Source organism: Myxocyprinus asiaticus, chromosome 49, assembly GCF_019703515.2.
Source record: "Myxocyprinus asiaticus isolate MX2 ecotype Aquarium Trade chromosome 49, UBuf_Myxa_2, whole genome shotgun sequence".
NCBI lineage: Eukaryota > Metazoa > Chordata > Actinopteri > Cypriniformes > Catostomidae > Myxocyprinus > Myxocyprinus asiaticus.
The window spans coordinates 14,305-36,009 of NC_059392.1; the positions used below are offsets into that span (position 1 = coordinate 14,305).

Here is a 21,705-nt window from a genome sequence, read left to right on the forward strand (position 1 = left end):
ATGGAGATGACTTATGGTGAAGCGCCTTAACCTTGAGAAAGCGTTGTTATGTGTAGGGTATCAGTTACTGGAGTTCAGACATTGTTTGGGTCTTATGTTGGGCATAATCTCTTTAATGGACCTTGGCACTACATTAGAGCCCAGTTTAGCTGTGGAGAAGTTCTTAAATGTCACTGGGATTCTGTTCCAGAGGCCTTACAAGCCTTTCATATGACAAAGCAGCACATTTGGGCATAACAGTTGTCATTCTGTGAACTTGTTCATATGGTGATTGGACTCACAGAGGCCTGACAGAATCATATGCTCTGTTTAGTGTCTAGAATGAGGACATTTGTTGCAAACCTTTGAAAAGGTATGAGAAGTATTCTGGTGAAATGACTCATTTTACATTTTAAAAATAAAAAGTAACCACGTGCTCCTAACAGAAATGTCAGGAAAGATTCAGTTAATCTAATATAACCTTCACTAATATTTGATTTCATAATTTTGGATTTTATTTGCTAAACTGTTTTTGTTTTCTTTAGGTCAGAATTTTTAATTAATAACAGAAAAACACTGCTACTAGAGAATTACTAGTCGATAGCAATGTGTGTTAAGATGCTTTATTTGTTCAGCCATGATAATAGTTAATGGTAGTGAAAATAAGCAGGATAAAAACAGCCAGTAATATTTTTTAGAGGAATAAACATTGAGATTAACAACACAAATTACAACAGAGTTTATTTTAGTATTGCAAGTAAGACTGATTTGATGTAAATTTAATGTAAATTTGGAAACACTTTACACTCAGGCTGTATTTGTTAGGTAATGAACAATGAACAACACATTTACAGCAGTGTAATGCCATGTAGTAATTAGCATTTGTTAATCCTAATTTCTACATAGATATTTTTACATTTTAAAAGTTGTATACATTAGTTAATGCAATATGAACTTAGATTAACAAACAATGAACAATTGTATTTTGATAAATAACACTAACCAAGACTTAGAAATGCTGAAAATATCATTATTCATTGTTAGTTCATGTGAATGAATGGAACCTGATTTTAATGACTTTAATGTGGAGATGAAGTGTTGGGGCTCATTTAGATGACCCTCGACCTTTGTAAGAATTTAAATAACCAACAAATGATCAGATTAATCATGGAAATGTCTTATGTTACAAAACACATTAATTATTGTTAATTAAACTGATAAACTGTCTGATTTGATCTCTTGTACAGGTACTGGTTCAGAGTTGTTTGGTATCATACACTGTATAAATCTTCTTCCTTATTGATCATTTCCAGCTTGTTATTTCACCTTTACACTTGTACATATGTACTGGGATCTAATGGGCTGTTTATTTGTGTAATGTTCTAGTCTATGGTAAATTGCATTTTAAAAAGAGAAAGTATGTTGAAGATGATCATAAAGATTACTCTACTGATTTCAAGATCAGTTGTCCTCATGAGGTCGTTGTGAGCAGTAATGAAAGCATCAGTGACAGTGTCATGAAAGTGTCTTCAGAACGGTGTGGTGATGGGCGTGCAGTGTGTTTGACCTTAAACTTGTCCTTGTCCTCTTGCTTTGCCTTGCATGGACAATGGCATGTGTCAAAGAAACTTCTTCACTGAACACTATTCATATTCCCTATGCAAAGATGGCAAGAGGCAGTGGAAGAAATTGTAAGGTGTTGACACCTGATAAAATGGTATCATATGGCTGATAAAATTCTAAGGCATCTTCTCCTTATGTGTGGTCATATTAGGACTTTACACAAATATAGCTGGTCGGTCAGCTATGCCATCACAGCTTTGCCATTTGTCAACAGATGTCACAAGTGTAATTGTGGTGTTGAATGCTTTGATAGCAGATGGTTGTTTGATTTAATCTGCTCAGTCTTGGACACTCATATTTAAAAGAAAATCACAGGTATTGAGAAACTATTCATTCATTTGGAAAGGATTATTATTATGCTGTTCTTGTTTTGATTATTTGTTCTGGTTTTCTGTTGTTGATAGACAATAATGGGACACAGTTGAACTGTAGCCAGATAACCAGGTTTTGTTTTATCTTTTATTGAAAACTTTTAATTGCTTGCTTGAGCACATTGTCATTGGCTGTAATTATTATAATTTGTAATAGATATTACAGAAGTTCTTTGTATTTTAAGATATAAGCTAAATGTTTTTGACATTTGTTAAACGTTTTTACTGTTAATAGTAACATTTTGAATAATATCAGTAATAATAAATATTATATAATGCAGATAATATGGAGATGCAGAGAAGATGAAGAGATAAGTCACATTTTCTGGATAGCTTTCTGCAAGTCTCGCTTTGGTTTTCATGAGTACATGCGGAAAGAAAGGTGACTATTTTAACAGTTGTATCTCATTTTTAGCAAGAAGCATTTTATTAGGTTTATATTAAAGTTTAGTCTAGAATTTAAAAGGTCCACTCTTGGCCCTTTATTGCATGTGCTTTATTTATGACATCTTTACAAACATTTTAATTTTATTTTTAAATTTTAAATGTGTTAAAATGTACACATTTCAGAAAACAAGCTAGGAATAAATCTTTAAACAGAGTAATAGTGTATATAAAACATGATTAACTAGCCAAATAGCTTCTAAAATATGTGTACTAAATGTGTTACTGATAAATGTGTTTTTAATTCCTCACCATTAAAGTGATGGAAAATGAAGACTGTATAGGGAGCAGAAGCACACAGAAAGATCTCATGGCTCTTCATCATGTCATGCTCAAAGCAGGTACAAAATAAATTCAAATTTTTCACATTCTCTGATGTTATTGGATAACAAAACCTTAATTTGATTTTCAATTTAATAATACTCCTTACCCTAAATAAAATAAAATTTAACATTTATGTAATACTTCCTCCACATACTGTATAAACATATGTTTAGAATCTGCTTTACACACAGCTGCAAACTTGAGGAAGTCATGTGCTACTAATTGTTTAACAGGACACTTACTGTGTAATAACTGCACTGATGTTTAAGCTAAATGGAAAAGATGCAAGAGATAGAGTTTTGTGTAATGTGGTAGTGTTTTGTTCAAATTAGTATTTAAATGAATCCTGACTGACCTCAACAATAAGGATGGCCCACTGGCCAGTTGAGGGAACTGTCACTTTCTCAATCAGGCCAGTGCTGTGTTGTCACTACATCTTACATCCGTTAATCATATACATGTGTTTTAATGTTTATTTTTTATTTTAATTTACACATTTGATTCTCTATAATATACTGAACATTGTTGATGAAAATTCTGTGGATTTCAAATTAACTCCAAGGTAAAGTTAACAAGCTGGCTAACATACACTTACTGGGCACTTTATTATGAACACTATGGTCCTAATAAAGTGCCCAATGTGGTCTTCTACTGTTGTAACCCATCTGCCTCAAGGTTCAACATATTGTGCATTCTGAGATTATATTCTTCTCACCACAATTGTACAGAGTGGTTATCTGAGTTACCGTTGACCTCTCTCATCAACAAGGCATTTCCATCCACAGAACTGCCGCTCACTGGATGTTTTTTGTTTTTGGCACCATTCTGAGTAAATTCTAGAGACTGTTGTATGTGAAAATCCCAGAAATTTCTCAGACCAGCCTATCTGGCACCAACAATCATGCCACAGTCCAAATCACTGAGATCCGAGTAAAAAAAATATTTACCCAACCAGGCTAGCAGAAAAAATCTTTAGTTTTGAACCCTGCCTGAGATTTTACACTTAATTGAATGGTGACAATTGAGTGTTCCGTACCAGAATAGAGTCTGACCTAAATGTGAGTTTGCTAAAACAATGCTTAAATAGGTGTTTGTCTATTAGTTCATATTATCCAATAGCCCACGCAGTCTTAGTGTCATCAGCAGAAAGTTATTGCATTTTGATTAAAGATTATGAAGCCAAAAACTAATTTATTTGCAGTAACATGCACCATTTGTTAATCACTGTGCTGATGCCCACACATACACACACATACTGTACAATATATTGAATAATAGATTCACCACATCTCTGCCCTCCTCATGCACAGGAATTCCAACAATTCGAACATTATTCCTGCGGCTTCTATTCTTAAGATCTTCAAGATTTTCAAGGAGATGTTCCAAATCAACTTTGGTCACGGGCAGATTAGCGGTTAATTCCCTTTCCAAAGATTCCAGAAAATCGATTCATCTCTCAATATCAGTCACTCTTGTAACTATCTCTTGTAATTTTATTTCCATCGGCGTAATCGATCGACGTATTACAGCGAGATCCTCCAAGTCAGCAAGAACAACATGTTTGACAACTGACGCTGAATCTCCTCTCCCGCCACGCCATCCAAATCGAGTCCACGGTCTGTACGCTTGTCAGGGCTTTCATCCTGAACACGTAAGTGTCTTTTAATGTCTCCAGAGCCTGAGGATTTTGACTTCTTTGCCATGTTTTGCCTCAAAGAGCAAATATGTAACTGGGTGTATCAAATTTCACCAGATTATAACATAAAAATTATTACAAATTTAGCAAAGTGCGCGGAGCTCGTCGCTCACACATCTGCTTCTTGCATGGCGTCACGTGACCCCCTGCTTCTCTGTGATTAAAGTCAGCATGAAATCAAAATTTACACTATTTATTTTATTAATGCATGTTACTGGTCTTATTGTGAATGATTCATCCTTGCTTATTTGCTATTTTAAAAAAACACATTGACCTCGCAATTAAAATGTCATAACTTGCTCTTCCAGTGATATGACTGACTCTTCCCTGCTGATGTATGTAAGGCCATGCTGCATTTAAGTCAGTTTTAACCCAACCCCTTCAAGAGTCATATAAACAAACCTGGTGTGAAAGCAGCTAATGCAGAGATGAAGAGGTGTATTTTTGGCTGTTTTCCTCTCAAAATCCTGTTCCCTACCCCAAACTACCTTGGTACGGGCCCGCTGGCTTGAATTTACCTTTCAAAGGAGGAAGAATTCACTGTTGTGTTTGAGACATTTCACACCTGAATGCTTCCAGAGTTGATCACTACTGAATACAATGCAAGTCAGATGCATCATTCATATTTTTAAATGCAGGTATCTTGGGATGTACAGCATGAGTAAGGGTTCTTCTACATTTAGTGTATTTTGATTGAAAACTTTGTGATCGTTTAATCGCTTGTTTCTCATTCATCTTCATTGAGCTCCAGCCTCGTCTTTAACAAAGAATGCAGTGTGCTGTTTGTGGGCTGGATATGGATTAATGTTGTCAGTTTGATTATTGTTTGGTTCTCAAGTCAGTCTAGCATGGTGGAAAAAGTGTATGTGTGTTGACTGCAAACTCACATCCAGGTCTGCAAAGCCCACCTTTCACAATCCAGTCAACAGCTAATGAATAAAATCAAGTCCCCACCCTATATTTTTTATGTTCAATAAGCTTTTTGACTCGGAAATTTGTCACAATACGAAAAAAAGTCTGTCGCAACTTCCGTTTCATGCTGACTTTAAGGAAATACAGCTGAGCTGCTCGAATCTCTGTTACTCCACAATGTCTCAGGGATCTCTGGAAGAGACTTGTTGTAGCCCTGCTTAACCCAAATAAAGATGTCAAAGGTAGGCTAAAGGTTATTAAGCTATTTTTGTTATTTTACATATGCCTGCCAAGGCATTAGATTTTATAGATAGGTCTGTACACTATTTATTTGTGCTTGCATTATTTCTTTGGTAGATTTGTTGATTAGGCATCAGCATGTCTTTTATAGATTCCATAGAAGTTTTATGTATCACAACTTGTTTTCCTGCAAGCTGTAGCTCTTTCCACTTCTCCTTGCTTACTCGTTCTTCACTTCTGTGTTTGTACTTTTTACTATCCATTCAGTATCATGCCTAATTGTTATGTGGGCCAGTATGTTCAGTTTATGTCTTACTAGGTTCTTTTTTTATGGAAAGCTATTTAACAGTTCACTGTTGATAAAACATGGAGATGTGATTTTGTCCATATGATGCCTTGTGTTTATGTGATATGATTTTTGAATTTTTGAATTATGTTTTAAGTTGTGTAGTTTAGTGCTTTTCAGAAAACATGTGCAGCTGTTAGTGAGCTGCCAAAAAGTTGCCCACATAACTTTCATTCATGGATAGCTGAATTAGGAAGTTTTAATTCTGATGGTACTAAAAATTAGTTCATGAGTCCACATAATTTTTCACATTAGTGCACAGTCATTATCACTCACGAATGCAAGTGAAAACCTTGCACTCTAGGGCCTGTTGTATTATGTGCTTTACAAATCTGTTTGTGATTATGATCAAAAAAGTTATTTATTTCTCCCTCTATACCCCTTCATAAAAATACAATTGACAATTAATTTGTTTTGTAATTTAGCAAAATATTGTCTCAAAAATTAAACAAATGTAAATGTATTTATGTGAAGGTAACAAGAAAGGAAGAAGCTTGTGTTATGATAAACTGAATTTAATTTACACTTAAAGGGACAGCACAAGTAAATCATATTATATGCTTGCTTGTAGGTGTGGTGTCTTCATTCTGTGGTCTCACATTCATTCTTCATCTTTGCTCTTCAGTAAATCAAAAGACAAAACAATTGCAATTTACATTGCTGAAAGGTTACACAATAAAACATTATTCAGTTGAAAACAGTTTTTCATTTACTGAGGGTAAGTATGTTTAGAATCTTTACAATACCTTTCCAGCATCACGACTCTTGACTCTCAGCTTGTTGACCTGGGACTCAGCAATGTCAGCACGCTCTTGAGCCTCCTCCATCTCATGCTGCACCTTCCTGTACCGGGACAGGTGAGTGTTGGCCTGCTCCTCCTGTGATTGTTACACAACATATCCAGCTCATTTCATTGGATAGTTTGGGACAGAATATATGTCAAGCTCAAGACACTTTCTATTAGACTCACAGCTTCCTCAGCCTGGCGCTTATAGGCCTTCACTTTCAGCTGCAGCTTGTCTACCAGATCCTGCAGTCTAATCACATTCTTCTTGTCTTCTTCAGTCTTTGAGTGTAAATATTGTGAATGGTCTTAGTTAAACTATGTACAGTATATTATTAAATAAGGTGGTCAATTTCCTGCAAGTTTTACCTGGTAGGTGAGCTCCTTCACTCTCCTCTCATATTTGCGCACTCCTTTTACAGCGTCAGCACCACGTCTTTGTTCAGCTTCAACTTCAGCCTCCAACTCACGCACCTTCAGTAAAGTGTTATTGTTATAGCCAACAGAATTTCTGCCATGTTCAGGGCATCTATTATCAATTGTGCTAAGCTCTTGAGCACTCAAGCCTACCCTGGACTCCAGTTTCTGGAGCTGTTTCTTGCCACCTTTCATGGCCAGACTCTCAGCTTCATCTAGACGGTGCTGCAGATCTTTGACTGTAACCTCCAGGTTCTTCTTCATCCTTTCCAGGTGAGCGCTGGTGTCCTGCTCTTTCTTCAGCTCCTCAGCCATCATGGCAGCCTGAAATAAGAACCAAATAAAATGTAGATAAAAGCTGTACAGACAACTTTCCTAAAGGCTCCCTATGGTGGCATGTTAGACTGAACACAAGTCAAAGAACTATTAAAAAAATTAAAGTAAAATATGAAAAAGATTAGATTGAACACTCACATCAGTGATGGCCTTCTTGGCCTTCTCCTCTGCATTTCTGGCCTCTTGAACTACATCATCCACCTCACCTTGAACCTGAATCAGATCAGCCTCAAGCTTCTTCTTGGTGTTAATAAGACTTGTATTCTGTTGAACAGAAGCAGATTTTATTCAGTAAGGCTTTTATCTGTCGTGTAATTGCTCTTTTCCAGTTTGACAGTGTAATAATTTTTCATACTTGAGAGTGCAGCAGTCCCACACGTTCACTGGCATCAACCAGCTCCTGCTCTGCCACTTTGCGGCCTCTCTCTGTTTGATCCAGTGCAGCTCTCAGCTCCTCAATCTCTGCTTGCATCAGATTATTTCTGCGCTCGACCATGGCAACCTGCTCCTTCATGTCCTCCTGTCCTCTGATAGCATCATCAAGGTGCAGTTGGGCATCCTGTGACATATTTAGAAAGTCAATTATATTTTATTAGTTAGGCTTTGAGTTGTTCATATGGGGGGGACAAAAATTTCTTAAAGTCATTTTGCAGGAAAAAAAACAATCAAACCTTGAGCTGGCCTTGTACGTTCCTGAGCTGTTTCTGGGCCTCAGCAGCCTGGCGGTTGGCATGGCTCAGCTGAATCTCCATTTCATTAAGATCTCCCTCCATCTTCTTCTTGACTCTCAGGGCATCATTTCTGCTCCTGACCTCAGAGTCCAGAGTGCTCTGCATGGATTCAATAACTCTTTGGCTGTTCCTCTTGATCTGTTCCATCTCCTCATCCTTCTCAGCAAGCTTCCTGTCAATCTCACCCTTAACCTGGTTCAGCTCCAGCTGGACACGAAGAATCTTCGACTCTTCATGTTCCAATGTGCCCTAAAAGATCATTTTTTTACTTGTTTTTGATTCATTTTTCAAAAATATTCAAAAATATTTTTACCCCTTGAAATAAATATTTGTGATGATTTTAAAACAAAATAATTAGCAGAAATCCAGTTCATTTAACAATTCTAAACAACTCTATATCTGATGTGATAAGATGACTGAAAACAATAGTATCATAATGTTAGTATTGTTACAAAAGAATAGTACCTCAGCTTCTTCAAGTGCAGTCTGGATCTCTGCTTTCTCTGACTCCACTGTCTTTTTGGCTTTCTCTAATTCATGAATGCTCTTTCCGGTCTCTCCAAGCTGTTCAGTTAGGTCAGAAATCTCCTCTAAAATATTTAAACAACAGAATGGTATAATTATCTGAGGTTTATTTTCTTCATATTCTTGATGGACATATAAAAGTGGCATTTACGTTGCAAATTCTTGTTCTCCCTCTTCAGGGTCTCCAGCTGGTCAAGAGCTTCTTCATAGGAGTTCTTCATCTTGAAAAGCTCTGTGCTGAGAGAACGAGCTTCTTTCTGAGCACCTTCCAGTTCAGCCTGGCTTTCTTCATACTTCTGTTTCCACTCTGCCAGGACCTGTGAATGAAAGAAATGTAGTCAACATTAAATGAATCGTTAGTCCATTGACCAGAATTTTTGTAGATGATTCCATGTCTTTCTTGCCTTGTCAAAGTTCCTCTGCTTCTTGTCAAGGTTGGCAGCCAATGAATTTGCCCTCTCCACATCAATCATGAGGTCCTCTACTTCACCCTGCAGTCTCTGTTTGGTCTTTTCCAGAGAGGCACACTTTGAGTTCACAGCCTCAATGGATTCTTCAGCTTCCTGCAGACGTTGGGCCAACTTTTTCCTGAGGACAGATGTATGAAATTATGCTATCTCATTCTAGCAAATGTGGGTTTCTCAATACCTTTTTTTATTTAACTTACTTTGATTCCTCAAGCTCCTCAGTGCGCTGGATGGCATCAGTCTCATATTTGGTTCTCCACTGAGCCACCTCACTGTTGGCTTTAGACATTCCACGCTGCAGTTCAGCTTTGGCCTCCTGTTCCTCCTCAAACTGCTCTCTAAGCAAATCACAGTCATGTCGGGCAGACTGGACCGCATGAGCCAAGGCATTCTTGGCCTACAAGGACACATATTTATACATTTTAGAACAGTCTTATATCTTTGCTATGGTTTACACACGAGATTTCCATGAAAAATCAAAAATAATTTTTGTGTAACTCTACCTTGACTTCCTCCTCAATATGCCTCTTAAGCTCCTCAATTTGTTGTGTATAAGCTTGTTTTCCTCTAGTTAATTGTGAAACAAGTGCTTCTTTCTCTTCCAATTGGCGGCTAAATTCACCTTGAAAACAGGTTAAGAAAGTTAGCATGGAATATAATGAAGAACAAATGTTTTATTCAAACATAATATTTGTTTTTGTTTTTGTTTTGTTTTTTATATTTTAGCTAATTGTCCTGTGTCTTACCATTCTCAGTCTGCAGTCTTGCTCGTTGTGCATTGATGTCATTCAGCTGACGAATATTTTCATCATTCTTGGCCTTGATTTCACTCAGTTGATCTTCAAGAGTACGGCACATCTTCTCTAAATTTGTCTAATAAGACACAAACACATACAGATGTTAAATACACAAGTGTTTTAAGTGTATGATTGTTTAATTACCCTTTTGTAACATTGATGTGATTACCTTTGATTTAGCCACAGCCTCCATGTTGCTTGATAAGTCATCAATCTCCATCTTATATTCACTCTTCTCCTTCTCCAGCTTCTGCTTGACACGCTGAAGGTTGTCGATCTGTTCTCCCAGCTCAGCCACACTGTCTGCCTGCTTCTTCCGGAGAGCTGCTGCTGTAGCTTCGTGCTGTAAGGTGGACTCTTCAAGATCACGACGCAACTTCTGGAATTCAGCTTCACGCTTCTTATTCATCTCAATCTGGGCAGCAGTGGCACCACCAGCTTCCTCAAGCCTTTCACTGATCTCTTCAAGTTCTCTGGACAGATCAGCTCTCTGCTTCTCAACTTTAGCACGAGCAGCTCGCTCAGCCTCAATTTCTTCTTCCAGCTCCTCAATACGGGCCTATTTAATGAAAAAAGTAGAATTGCCTTGTTAAACTTTGCCCACCAATGCATCTATTTCACATTTTAACATAGAAAATATATTACCTGAAGTTCTTTGATCTTCTTTTGAAGCTGTGCTCCCAAAGACTGTTCATCTTCAATCTTGCTGAGAAGCTGACTTATCTCAAAGTCCTTCCTGTTTTGAAAAATAATTGTTTCATAAAATCAGCCATTGAAAAACCTGGCACGGGTATTCTGGCATAATAATTTTTTCACACATGTAACTTCTACTCACTTTTTGATCTTCTCATCTGATTGTTGTTTGTCATTCTCCAGGTCCATTATGGACTCCTGTGCCAATTTCAGATCACCCTCAAGCTTCCTCTTGGCTCTCTCAAGGTCCATACGGAGTTTCTTCTCTTGCTCCAATGAGCCTTCAAGCTATTGTCATAGAAATCACAGTGCATTACAATCTGGTATACAACAACAAAACAAAGCAATATTCATCTTTTCATCTTTATGACCTAATTCTGAAGCCAATCATCTTACATCATCCACTTGCTGCTCAAGCTTTGTCTTAGCCTTTGTCAGGGTGTTGACTTTGTCTTCCTCTGCCTGAAGGTCATCAAGAGTCTGCTGGTGTGCCTCTTGGAGGGCTTTCTTCTCTTTGGTCAGCTTGGCAATGCTCTCATCCTGAGAGGCCATCTCCTCAGTCAGGTTTTTCACCTAAATGAAAATATTGTTCAGTGGTTTCATTCACAAGAGCCTGAAAAATAGGCAATGTTTAGAATATGTGATTCAAATGTGAACCTTATTTTCAGTTGCATGTTTCTCCTTCTCCACTTTCGCTAAGGTGAGCTCCAGGTCATCAATATCTTTCTTCAGCTCAGAGCATTCATCTTCCAGTTTCCTCTTCTTAGCAGTCAGTTCAGCATTGATTTCCTCCTCATCCTCCAGTCTCTCAGTTGACTCTTTGAGTTTGGCCTCGAGCTGGATCTTGCTTTTGATGAGACCTTCACATCTCTCTTCGGCATCAGAGAGATTTTCAGATTCCTGTTTATTGAGATAAACAAGTTTAATGTCTTGATGTTTGTTCTAGCCTGTACTGTCTACTATACAGGCATATAGTTTTATGGCTGTGAGGTCCATATGACTACAATAAGAACTGAAATACCCACAGATGCTACTTGCAGCTGAAGGTCATTTTTCTCCTGTAGGAGTGAAACCATTTTCTCCTCAAGCTCCTTCTTTTTGGCCAATGCCTTTGCTAAATCTTCCTTCATTTTCTCAAAGTTCTCCTTCATGGCTACCATTTCTTTTTCAGTCTCTGCACTCTTCAGAAGAGGCTTGATCTTAAAGTACAGCTTCATCCATGGCCAGTGTTTCACATTCATGAATGAGCGGATGTTGTATTGAATACTATAAATTGATTCTCTAAATAAAAAATATAATCAACAAAGCAGTCATTATCACTCTTTGGTTCTGGTCAGTAATATTTTAAAGATAATATTCCAAATACATTTTACCTCCTCTCCATCATTTTGACAAACTCTCTCCTCATGACGTATCCACGGCACAAAGCCTGAGTCATGGTAACTAGCTCAGCTAGTTTCTCATCTCTCATCTCCTCAAGGGTACCCAACAGACCAGCTTTGAAAAACACCTAAAAGAATATTTGAGTGACAACAGCAGTATAATAATGAAGAAACTTTTATCCTTTATGAAGATTTGGCCTCCATTATTCGATATATAGCTCACCTTAGTGTGTCCAAACTTGTACTGGGTGTGGTCAACATCAATTGAGCCCAACAGTTTCTCTGAAGCCTTTTTGTTGTCAATAAACTGTCCCTCAGGGATGACACTAGCATTTAATACTTTGTATCTAGAAGATATTTGGGATAATTTTATGTTTTGTTTTGACAAGTTAAAAACAGCCAAAGATATTTCTTCATGAGGTGAAGAACTAGGGCTATATGCATTTATGTTTACCTCTGCTTGAAGTCACCATAGAGGATTCTGCTGGGGAAACCCTTTCTGCAAATTCTGATACCCTCTAGCACACCATTACACCTGAGCTGGTGGATAACCAGGAAGTTCTCCATCAGACCTGAAATTGAGATGTTCTTTAGGTTCCAAAAAGTAATTTTAAAAACCGTGATGCATTGAACACTTCAGGGATCAAGTTTACCTGGAGTCTTGGATTCGTTAGGAATCAAGCAGCGCACAAAGTGAGGGTGAGTGCTCCTCAGGTTAGTCATCAGCTTGCCCAAGTTCTCCTGTGGGATTGTTTATATCATTTGTTTATACATAATATGTATTTATATGTATTGAAACTGACATGATAGATAATCTGTATACCCTAAAAAGTGCAGACACAGTCTGGAAGGAACCACCCTTCTTCTTGCCGCCCTTCTTTCCACCACCACCTCCCTCAGCTGTTTAATGTCAAAGAGATAAAAGTGTTTTTTTGTGCTGCTGTGCATGGACTCACTAAGTCTCTATTTGCAATAAATATGAACTCTTCTGTCCGTCTGTCTTGCATGTTTGTAATATTTTATATAATTCTGAAATTTGCTGATCAAGAGGTATGTCTTAGTCTTGCGTTTAGCAGAAATAAAAACAAATTCCAATGGTCTTACCATCAGATGCATGAGCGGCATACAGAAATGCCAGCACTTTGAGGGATGACTTTTGGTAGAGCTGCACAACTGAATCATTCAGTGGGTCCTTGTTCTTGTCCAACCATCCAGAAATGTTGTAGTCAACCGTTCCGGCGTAGTGCACCAGAGAGAAGTGGGCCTCTGCCTTACCTTTGGCAGGCTTTGGCTTTTGGAAGGCTGCAGTTTTGCCGAGATGCTGATCATGCAGCTTATTTTTGAAGCTTGTGTCTGTGGCCTTGGGGAACATGCACTCCTCTTCAAGGATGGAGAAGATGCCCATTGGCTGTTCAAGAAATACTGACGCTCAAGTACAAGCAACATGTACTTTTCATTTTGTGAATACTCTTTTTTATGTTGCTGAAAGTCCATTATCTTACCTTCTCAATTAGCTCAATGCAGGCAGCCAAGTCCATACCAAAGTCAATGAACTCCCACTCAATGCCTTCTTTCTTATACTCCTCTTGCTCCAGCACAAACATGTGATGGTTGAAGAACTGTTGGAGTTTCTCATTTGTGAAGTTGATGCAGAGCTGCTCCAAGCTGTTGAACTGATATTTAAACAGAGGCAAGTTCTTATTACCCACTATTAGCATCATCTTCTGATTCTTAGAGAGAGATTAGTAACTGATACTCACATCAAAGATCTCAAATCCAGCAATGTCCAGCACACCAATGAAGAACTGTCTGGGCTGCTTTGTATCCAACATCTCATTGATACGGATGACCATCCACAAGAACATTTTCTCATAGACAGACTTAGAGAGAGCTGAGACAGCATTGTTCACCTGAGAAATTCAAAAGTGAAGATTGTTCTTTTAGTTTTCAAGAAGAATCTCTCAGAGAAACTTTTAATTGTTATGAGGTAGGTAAGTCTTCACCTGTGGGACTGTCTGGCCTTTGGTCACAAACTCATTTCCAACCTTTACTCTTGGGTAGCACAATGCTTTCAGCAAGTCAGCAGAGTTCAGGCCCATGAGGTAGGCAATTTTATCAGCCACTGAGGAACAACAGTTTTCCAGTCAACTTTCAGCACTGAAATTAAGATTTGCATGCTGATATGTGGAGTGTCTCTGTCCTAATAGTACATCTTACCCTCAGTGCCATCAGGTTCAGCCTGCTCCTCTCTCTGCTTCTGCTTGAACTTCATGTTGCCATGATGCATCACAGCACCTGTCAGCTTATAGATGCTTATTTTCTCATCAGCAGTGAAGCCCAGAATGTCAATGGCGGTCTGTTTGATCACATAGAATATAATAGAGAATTGAGAAGAGTTTGTTATACTGTTTCTTTTAATGATGTATTCTGTTTTTCTGCAAGTATTTGTCTTTATTTCTACTATTCAATAGATTCTGAAGAATAATAATGTGTTTGTACACTTACATCTGTGGCAATGAACTCCTCCACATCATTGATACTCTTGACAGTGATTTCACCCTGGCTGATCATTGGATAGTCATATGGATTGGTGGTGATCAGCAAGGCCTCTGTAAAGAGTCGATGTGCAATATGTAAACAATGTTACAAAACAAAAAAAAAATTTATTAAATACAAAAGTCTGTGGATTTCCCACCGAGCAGTTCTGGCTTGTGTCCAGTCATGAGCTGGTAGAAGATGTGGTAGCTCCTCTCAGCAGACAGCTGGAATGTTACTCTTGACTTTTCCAGCAGATCTTTGACAACAGAACATTAACTTTAACTCATCCACATGTTAGCAGAAAAATAAAGCATGTATCTGTCTCGAAACAATGCAACTTACAAGTTTCAATATCAGCTGAAGCCAGTTTTCCAGTGGTGCCAAAGTGAATCCTGATGAATTTACCCTAAGAAGATTTGGGGGGGAAAAATAACAACAGTGTTGAACAGCCAGCTTTGAAAAGTTAACTAAAACTTTATAATGTTCCATCTGATCAGAGCAACTCACGAAACGGGAAGAGTTGTCGTTCCTCACAGTCTTGGCATTACCATAAGCCTCCAGCAGGGGGTTAGCTGCAACAATTTGGTCCTCCAGTGATCCCTAGATGTAATTGTAGAATTATGTTGAGATAAAGCACAATAATATACTATAATCTATGCAGTTATCTTGAAGAGGTGTTCACCAACCTGCATTTTTCCAGGCACGGGTTCTGCTTTTTTGCCTCCAGACATTGCACCAACAGTTGCAAAGTACTGAATGACACGTTTTGTGTTTACAGTCTTTCCTGCACCAGATTCTCCACTAGAGATTCACACAAGATCTTTATTTAGTTACAAAACCTCAATGATTTTTGAAAAATATTTAAATTGAGAATCTCAGTTTTATCTCAACAGAAGAGCATTTACTTACGTAATCAGAACAGACTGGTTCTCACGATCTGAAATAAATTGGTGTGTGTAAATGGTTTTCAGATTTCCAGCATATAAAATGAAAGATTCCATTTATTCATCATGTGCAACTTGTACAACAAATCCTTATTTGATTGCACACTTCTAGAATACACTTACCAGTGAGCATGAACTGATAGGCGTTATCAGAGATGGAGAAGATGTGAGGTGGGGCTTCAATCCTCTTTTTGCCTCTGTATCCAGCAACAACAACTGAATCATACACTGGGAGCCACTTGTATGGATTGACAGTGACGCAGAACAAGCCAGAGTAGGTCTGAAACAGAGATAGATTGTCCAGTTTCACACTTCAGGGTCCTCCTCACCCTCTTTCCATGAATAAAAAGTAATTCACTTAGACTTACATAGATCATCCATGCTGCGTAACGCTCTTTGAGGTTAAACAGCACAGCAGGCTCATTGAGGTGGGTCATCATGGCCATGTCCTCAATTTTGTCAAACTTGGGAGGATTCATGGGGAATATTTCATCTTCTTTCACTGTGACAGTCTGAAAATCAGTTATCAAGATGAATTAGACATTTTGTACACATGGCTCAAAATGTTTGAACTTGAACCTCTGAAGATTTTATTGTTATACTTACTTTCCCACCAATTAGAGTTTTGACTGTGGCTTTGCCACCTTCTCTACTAACAAGAGTACCCTTCAGGTACATCTCATCAGCATCTGTCACAAAGAATGCTGTTTTGGCATCAAAGGGGGTGTTTTGAGCCTCTATTCTCTCTCTTTCTGTCTTTCGGAGGAAGATGGCCGCCGGGCCAAAACACTCCATTTCACCGTCTCCCATGATGGCACTTTACTCTGTAGTAAAATTAACAACAAAATTCCCATTTGAATTTCTGTTTGGGTTTAAATTGTATCATTTTGTTTTGTTTTTTCACCTCAATTTTCTTTTATTTTAATGTCTGCTGCATCATTGCTGCATCAAATTTAATTTGTTGAATTATTTCTAATGTTAACTGGAACTCAAATTTCCATTAAAATCTCACTATACTGTCAACATCAGCAAAATGGTAAAACAATGAAAAAGGTTTTGAGAAATGTAAATTGTTTATTTTAGCATTTTACCTTATATGTTGCACAGAGAGGAAAAGTAGCAGCCGAGAAGTTTCTGAAAAAGATTTCTGAAAAAGAGTGAACCATTCAGAGTTGCATTATAGTTTCCCAACATAAGATAGTTTGAAAATATTTATAATTTCAGTTCAGACAATAACACTTAAATTAAAATGAAATTTTTAAAAGGTTCCAAAGAAATGTTACTCAGAGCTGCAAATGAATGTCATATCTCCCCCACCTTTCTGCCGGGTCACTGAGTCTCAGGGGTCAGGTGCTGCCTTTTATATAGTTTCATTACTCAATGCTCAGCAGAACTGGCCCGCTGGATTTGGTCATGTAATATTACTTGGTGTGATGTTTCTCTGTCCCCATGGAAAATAGCAAGATGCTCTCATTCATTGACTTCGTGGTTTACTTAATCATGACAGGAATATAAATATTAATATGATTTACCTCAACTATACACACCTTTTTCATACATAATTTCATAATGTTGAGATGTTTTCATTTAAAATAAATAGCCTACTGCTGATAGACATAAATAATTCAGACTTTTGGAAAATATATATAAGTGGCATAAGAATTCATCACAATCCATGCTTTAAGTCTGTTGTAATTGTCTTTTAAATACTTTTCTCTTAATGCGGAAATGTTTTCCAGTTAGAGAAGTTTTAATTTGATGTCACTGAGGTTGTATACCAATGTTGTGTCCTTTTGAGAATGGAACCTGGCACATATGCAAAATTCTTGTATCAGATGCAGAGTATTTAAATGTCAGTGGTATTCAGTTTCGGGTGACCACAAGACAAATTGGCTTCCTCTGTCCAGGTGACTAGAATACTAATTGTTTTTTCTTAAATAGATTTGACACCTAGTACATTACAGTTGATTTTGCCTAACCACATGATGTTGGACAAAATACTGAAAGTTATGTTGCCATTTAAAATTCTTGTGTGTTCAACAAAGTTGAACATCTGTTTGAATTATAAATATAGTATCTAGTCTCTAAGCTTTTTGAGCTAATATAGTACATTTGGTTGAGTTGCAGTTTGTCATACCGATGTCTGAGAAGTAGTGGAAAGAAGCATTCACCAGCTTTGTATATACCTGTTTTTCTGTTTCATGCCATTAAGATATTGATACATAAGTTGTTAGTAAGCAGAGATTTTCCTGGTCACTAATTTAAATTGCTCTGGCAATTTACAGGAATTCTTCTATCATTTGCCAGCAGGAGATCAAATTAAAATCTGAAAACCTAAAAGATTTATTACCAGAGCTTGAATTAACAGTTTGTCTTTCCAAGTGAAAAATAATATCTCTGGCAATACAAGTTCAGTAGGCATTGCATGTAATAAAGTGGGTTCATGGTGATATTATGACTCCCAAAGTTATTAACAGCTTGTTCTTATATGGAAAAATCATAATTATAGCACAGCAAGGGCTGCTGTTATTAGGTTTAGGTCACTTATCCAGGCAACAGTGGATAAGTGGACCTTTATCTGACACCAGCAAGATCTCACTGTAAGTTTTCTGCTTTATTTACCTTTTACATATCCAGAAACCAACACTATATGTAAGGTAGTAAATAGAAAGCAAAGTTATTTCATAATCCTTTAAAGAAATAGTTGAAATAGCAGTAATTTTGCTAATGATCATGTGACTGAGTTCTTAAAAGCTTACAGAACCCAAAAAATAGCACTGGTGACATGTCTGAAGCACATGGATCCAAATATTGAACATAACTATTCCTAAATTGAATCATTCATATCTAAAACTGTTGAGAGTGAGGTACCATGTCTTAAATGTCCTATAATTCACCGCTGCTGCTCCAGTATGTAGGAAAATATTTTCAGAATCATCAAAGTTATGAAATCTCATTGTTGTGTATTTATTAGGTCAATCGATTAAAATCTTTAATCAAATGAATCACATGATGTGCCAATTAAGTACAGTTAATAGCATTCCTATATATTTGCTGAGAAAAGCCCAAAACGTACATAATTCACAGAAATTACATTATTAGCCTGTTACTGGCCCACAGTCCACAGCAATCCATTCTACAATCGAGGACACACAGGACGCTTTCTTGCATTCTGTCTGAGCTATTTTTTAATTGTTGGTTTATGTACAGTAAACATGCGTTTGACGGGCCATGCATCATTGTTTTTTCACACCTTGAGCTCTGTGTTTTTAAGACATGGTACACAATAGCTGTCGGTACCACTGTGTCAGGAATTGCTCATCATTCCAGGTACGGAATAGCGTGGGAGTATCTGGCCAATTGCGCGGTCAGCTCAAGGTGTTTTTTTTATGTCATATTTGATACTATCAGGAAGGTTGAGCTCAATTGCTGAAAAAAATAACACAACATTAAAAAAAACAGGGCTCTAGGGTGCGAGCAAATGCAAATGCAAATTACTGAGTGTGAATGTTGAAACATTTTGGCCACACCAATGCAAGTGAAATCTGTCATCAAAACTTAAGAACTATACCATCTGAATCAAAGTCCCTATGCATCTCACCTTATATTCAAATTATGTTTCAAACTGCGATTACAAATGTTTTAAAATTAACTAAAATCGTGGACGAACTTGGTGAGAATGTTATATTAGACTTAGATGATCCAAGTGGGGATCTCCCAAGTATTTTTGACCCCCATCATCACCTCACATACCCCAGTTTGGGAAACACTGTTCTGTGTGAACAGCTCCTGCTTTCAGTAAGTGTCATTTTGAGGCACATTGCCTGTTGTAGCAGCTGATGCTGTGCTGACTCAAGGTGGTACTTAAAGTTTAAATTGTTCCAATGGTGGAAAGATTCTGGGGGGTGTGATTAATTGTGTTCATTTTTTTAATGTTATTTTTTATTTTTAAGCGATATCACATGAGTATGAGCGCTGTTGTTTGAAATATCAGCAAGGCTGATTGGGCTGTAGACACAAGGCCGCAGATGCTCATATTCAGACCAACAGCACAACTGTGATTGTGTAAAAAGCTGAAGTGTCCCAGTACCGTTTAATACTTTATATCAGCACTCTAGAAATGCTGTTTGGCCAATTAGCCCTTGTAATTATGTTAAAGTATGATTTTCAAGTTTGGATTAGTTGCTAGTACAAGCTGGAGGTTGCAGAGCCTTGGCCACTAAATATGTCAAGGATCTGACACTCTTGTCTTTTTATTTTACTTTTGTGTCGGGATCCTGTCATCTGTGCTTTCACACTTGGTTTGATTGCTTGGACCGAACCCGAGTTCGTTTCCTCCCCCCTCCCCCTGCCCCTGCTGGTCTCTGTTCACATCATATTTATTGGGTACGAACCACGGTCCGATTATGTCATCAATGTGAGTACAAGCGGCAGCTGTTTACCACTGTATCTAGGTAACAACTTGAGAAGACGTCACTGTGTTAAGTGAAGTATTAAAGTTTGTCTCTTTGGATTTACCACGAAAACTTGCCATGCACAGAACAACACCTGTGTTTGCTCCCGCAGATGCATTGAATGTGCAATGATGTGATGAATATTAGCATTTGTCTGCCGCGAGCCCGCGGATGCGTTGCAAGAGATGTGAAGAATGTGAGCTGCTCTATAAAGGCGGAGTATTTGGACACAAGCAGGTAGGAGAAATTTGATACAACTGTGTTCATACTGTACTGGAGTTCACATGAACCATACCCCAGACCACCTTTTCAAGCAGACCTGGCTGCGGTTTGCAGGTGTGCACCCGAGTTCGGAAAACAGCGTTCACATTATCCAAACGAACCGAACTTTGATGTCATTCGACTCCGGGTGCGCATCAAAAGTGTGAAAGCACCCTTAGTTCCCGGTTCTGGTTTGGTTTGCTCTTGATTTTATTTTCCTCACCATGTGCTCTGTCTCTGTACTCTGTTTTCTTGCTTCGCCCTTGTTTCCCTGATTATTTGTTAATTTACCCCACCTGACCTCCTCTTTTTGCTTTCCTGATTCTTTCCCTTTTTTATTCCCTCTGTCCGCTTTGTTCTGTGCTGGTTTGTTCTCTCTCCTTGTGTCTTGTGTTTGATCAGTCTGTGTATCTACCCCTCGTAACCCCTGTCAGATTCGTTTTCGGAAGGTCTGTCATTGTTTTTTAAAGTTTTTGTTCTGTCTTTGGGTTTGCCTTTTTTGTCTTGCCCTAAAATGGGTAGTTCTGTTTCCAGCCCTGTTAGCTTTAATTTGGGCTTTGTTTGTGTGTTTTGTGCTTAGTTTTGTGATTGGTTAATGTTGCATTTGTAAAAAAAAAAAAAAAATTGTTTCACGGCTGTCTGTTACTGAGTTCTGTCTCCTTACCTGACAGAATTACTATTTTGATAAGTTCTATATTAATCTTGTAATGGTCACTTCCAGCAGGATAACATGACATGTCACAAAGCAAAAATTATCTCCAGCTGGTTCCACAAACCTGACACTGAGGTCTGTGTACTCCAATAGCTGTCTCAGTCACCAGATATCAATCCAATAGATTGCCTCTGGGATATGGTGGAACCAAGAAGAATTGAAAGATTTCAAGCCTTGTCCACACTAATTGATTTTGCAACGTTTACGCCCCCTCATCCACAGTGGAACGACACTTTCCACCACTGAAAGTGAAGATTTTCAAAACGCTCTCCATAACCGCAAATTTTGGAAGACAATGATGTTAGAAAACTGAAAACATTTTGAAACAAAAACCAATTAGTGTGGACATGGTCTCAGTTTTAGGTGCTCAGCACCTTATCAGACTATAAGAAGTTTTGGTTCAGAGGTGTTTTTTTTGTTTCAAGTGCAAACATTTTAAATGTACTGAAAATAGCAACTCATTGACAGTAGATGGATACCAGTGGATAACTGGCAGAGGATGAGCAATAGGGAATTGGAATGGTGTCTGAGAGTTTTATACTAAGGCAATGGCTAATGCTGCCCTACAAAACCAGGGTCTGCCATTAAAAAGAGGTAAGAATTATACTTCATGTAGCTAAATTTTAAGTTGATTAATTACTGGTATGAGAATGATTCAGTGAAATATCCTAAAACATGCTCACTGCAGCCACTGTTTTCAATAATCCTGAAGAAAAATCACACAATCAC

General features: G+C 37.9%; 1 protein-coding gene and 1 long non-coding RNA gene across 3 annotated transcripts in view; one reads left to right on the plus strand and one right to left on the minus strand.

Annotated features, from left to right (window-relative positions):
• Positions 1-1,855: 1,855 nt before the first annotated feature.
• LOC127437914 (uncharacterized) overlaps positions 1,856-21,705 on the plus strand; it is a 49,316-nt gene continuing 29,466 nt past the window's right edge. Inside the window, exons 1-3 of the long non-coding RNA XR_007896632.1 lie at positions 1,856-1,917; positions 2,255-2,355; positions 2,678-2,758. This is a non-coding gene — a long non-coding RNA (uncharacterized LOC127437914). The remainder of the gene's footprint in view (positions 1,918-2,254; positions 2,356-2,677; positions 2,759-21,705) is intronic.
• Positions 6,468-16,359, minus strand: LOC127437911 (myosin heavy chain, fast skeletal muscle-like). Of its 2 annotated transcripts, none has more exons than XM_051693075.1 (39): positions 16,156-16,359; positions 15,918-16,061; positions 15,673-15,829; positions 15,515-15,542; positions 15,292-15,406; positions 15,113-15,205; positions 14,948-15,011; positions 14,763-14,861; positions 14,573-14,676; positions 14,285-14,423; positions 14,071-14,189; positions 13,828-13,977; positions 13,570-13,740; positions 13,172-13,475; positions 12,891-12,958; positions 12,721-12,808; positions 12,522-12,639; positions 12,291-12,414; positions 12,059-12,195; positions 11,711-11,966; positions 11,343-11,585; positions 11,082-11,258; positions 10,828-10,973; positions 10,638-10,728; positions 10,162-10,551; positions 9,942-10,068; positions 9,699-9,817; positions 9,396-9,592; positions 9,133-9,316; positions 8,880-9,045; positions 8,669-8,793; positions 8,144-8,452; positions 7,828-8,031; positions 7,611-7,736; positions 7,290-7,460; positions 7,089-7,193; positions 6,906-7,001; positions 6,682-6,813; positions 6,468-6,554 (listed from the first exon to the last, which is right to left on the minus strand). In XM_051693075.1, exons 1-39 carry the CDS (start codon positions 16,357-16,359, stop codon positions 6,537-6,539), a joined length of 5,808 nt encoding a protein of 1,935 aa, XP_051549035.1. In that variant the 3' UTR covers positions 6,468-6,536. The 2 variants fall into 2 exon arrangements, with proteins under 2 accessions (XP_051549035.1, XP_051549034.1); XM_051693074.1 differs by having other exon boundaries at positions 12,891-12,967.

Excerpts from the sequence above, each read along its gene's own strand:
- LOC127437911 (XM_051693074.1), bottom strand. The coding sequence starts at position 16,359 with ATGGGAGACGGTGAAATGGAGTGTTTTGGCCCGGCGGCCATCTTCCTC. Across the intron at positions 11,586-11,710 it reads TTCAGCTGCAAGTAGCATCT|GAATCTGAAAATCTCTCTGA; the intron begins GTGGGTATTTCA and ends CTCAATAAACAG. Across the intron at positions 7,737-7,827 it reads TGGGACTGCTGCACTCTCAA|AATACAAGTCTTATTAACAC; the intron begins GTATGAAAAATT and ends TCTGTTCAACAG.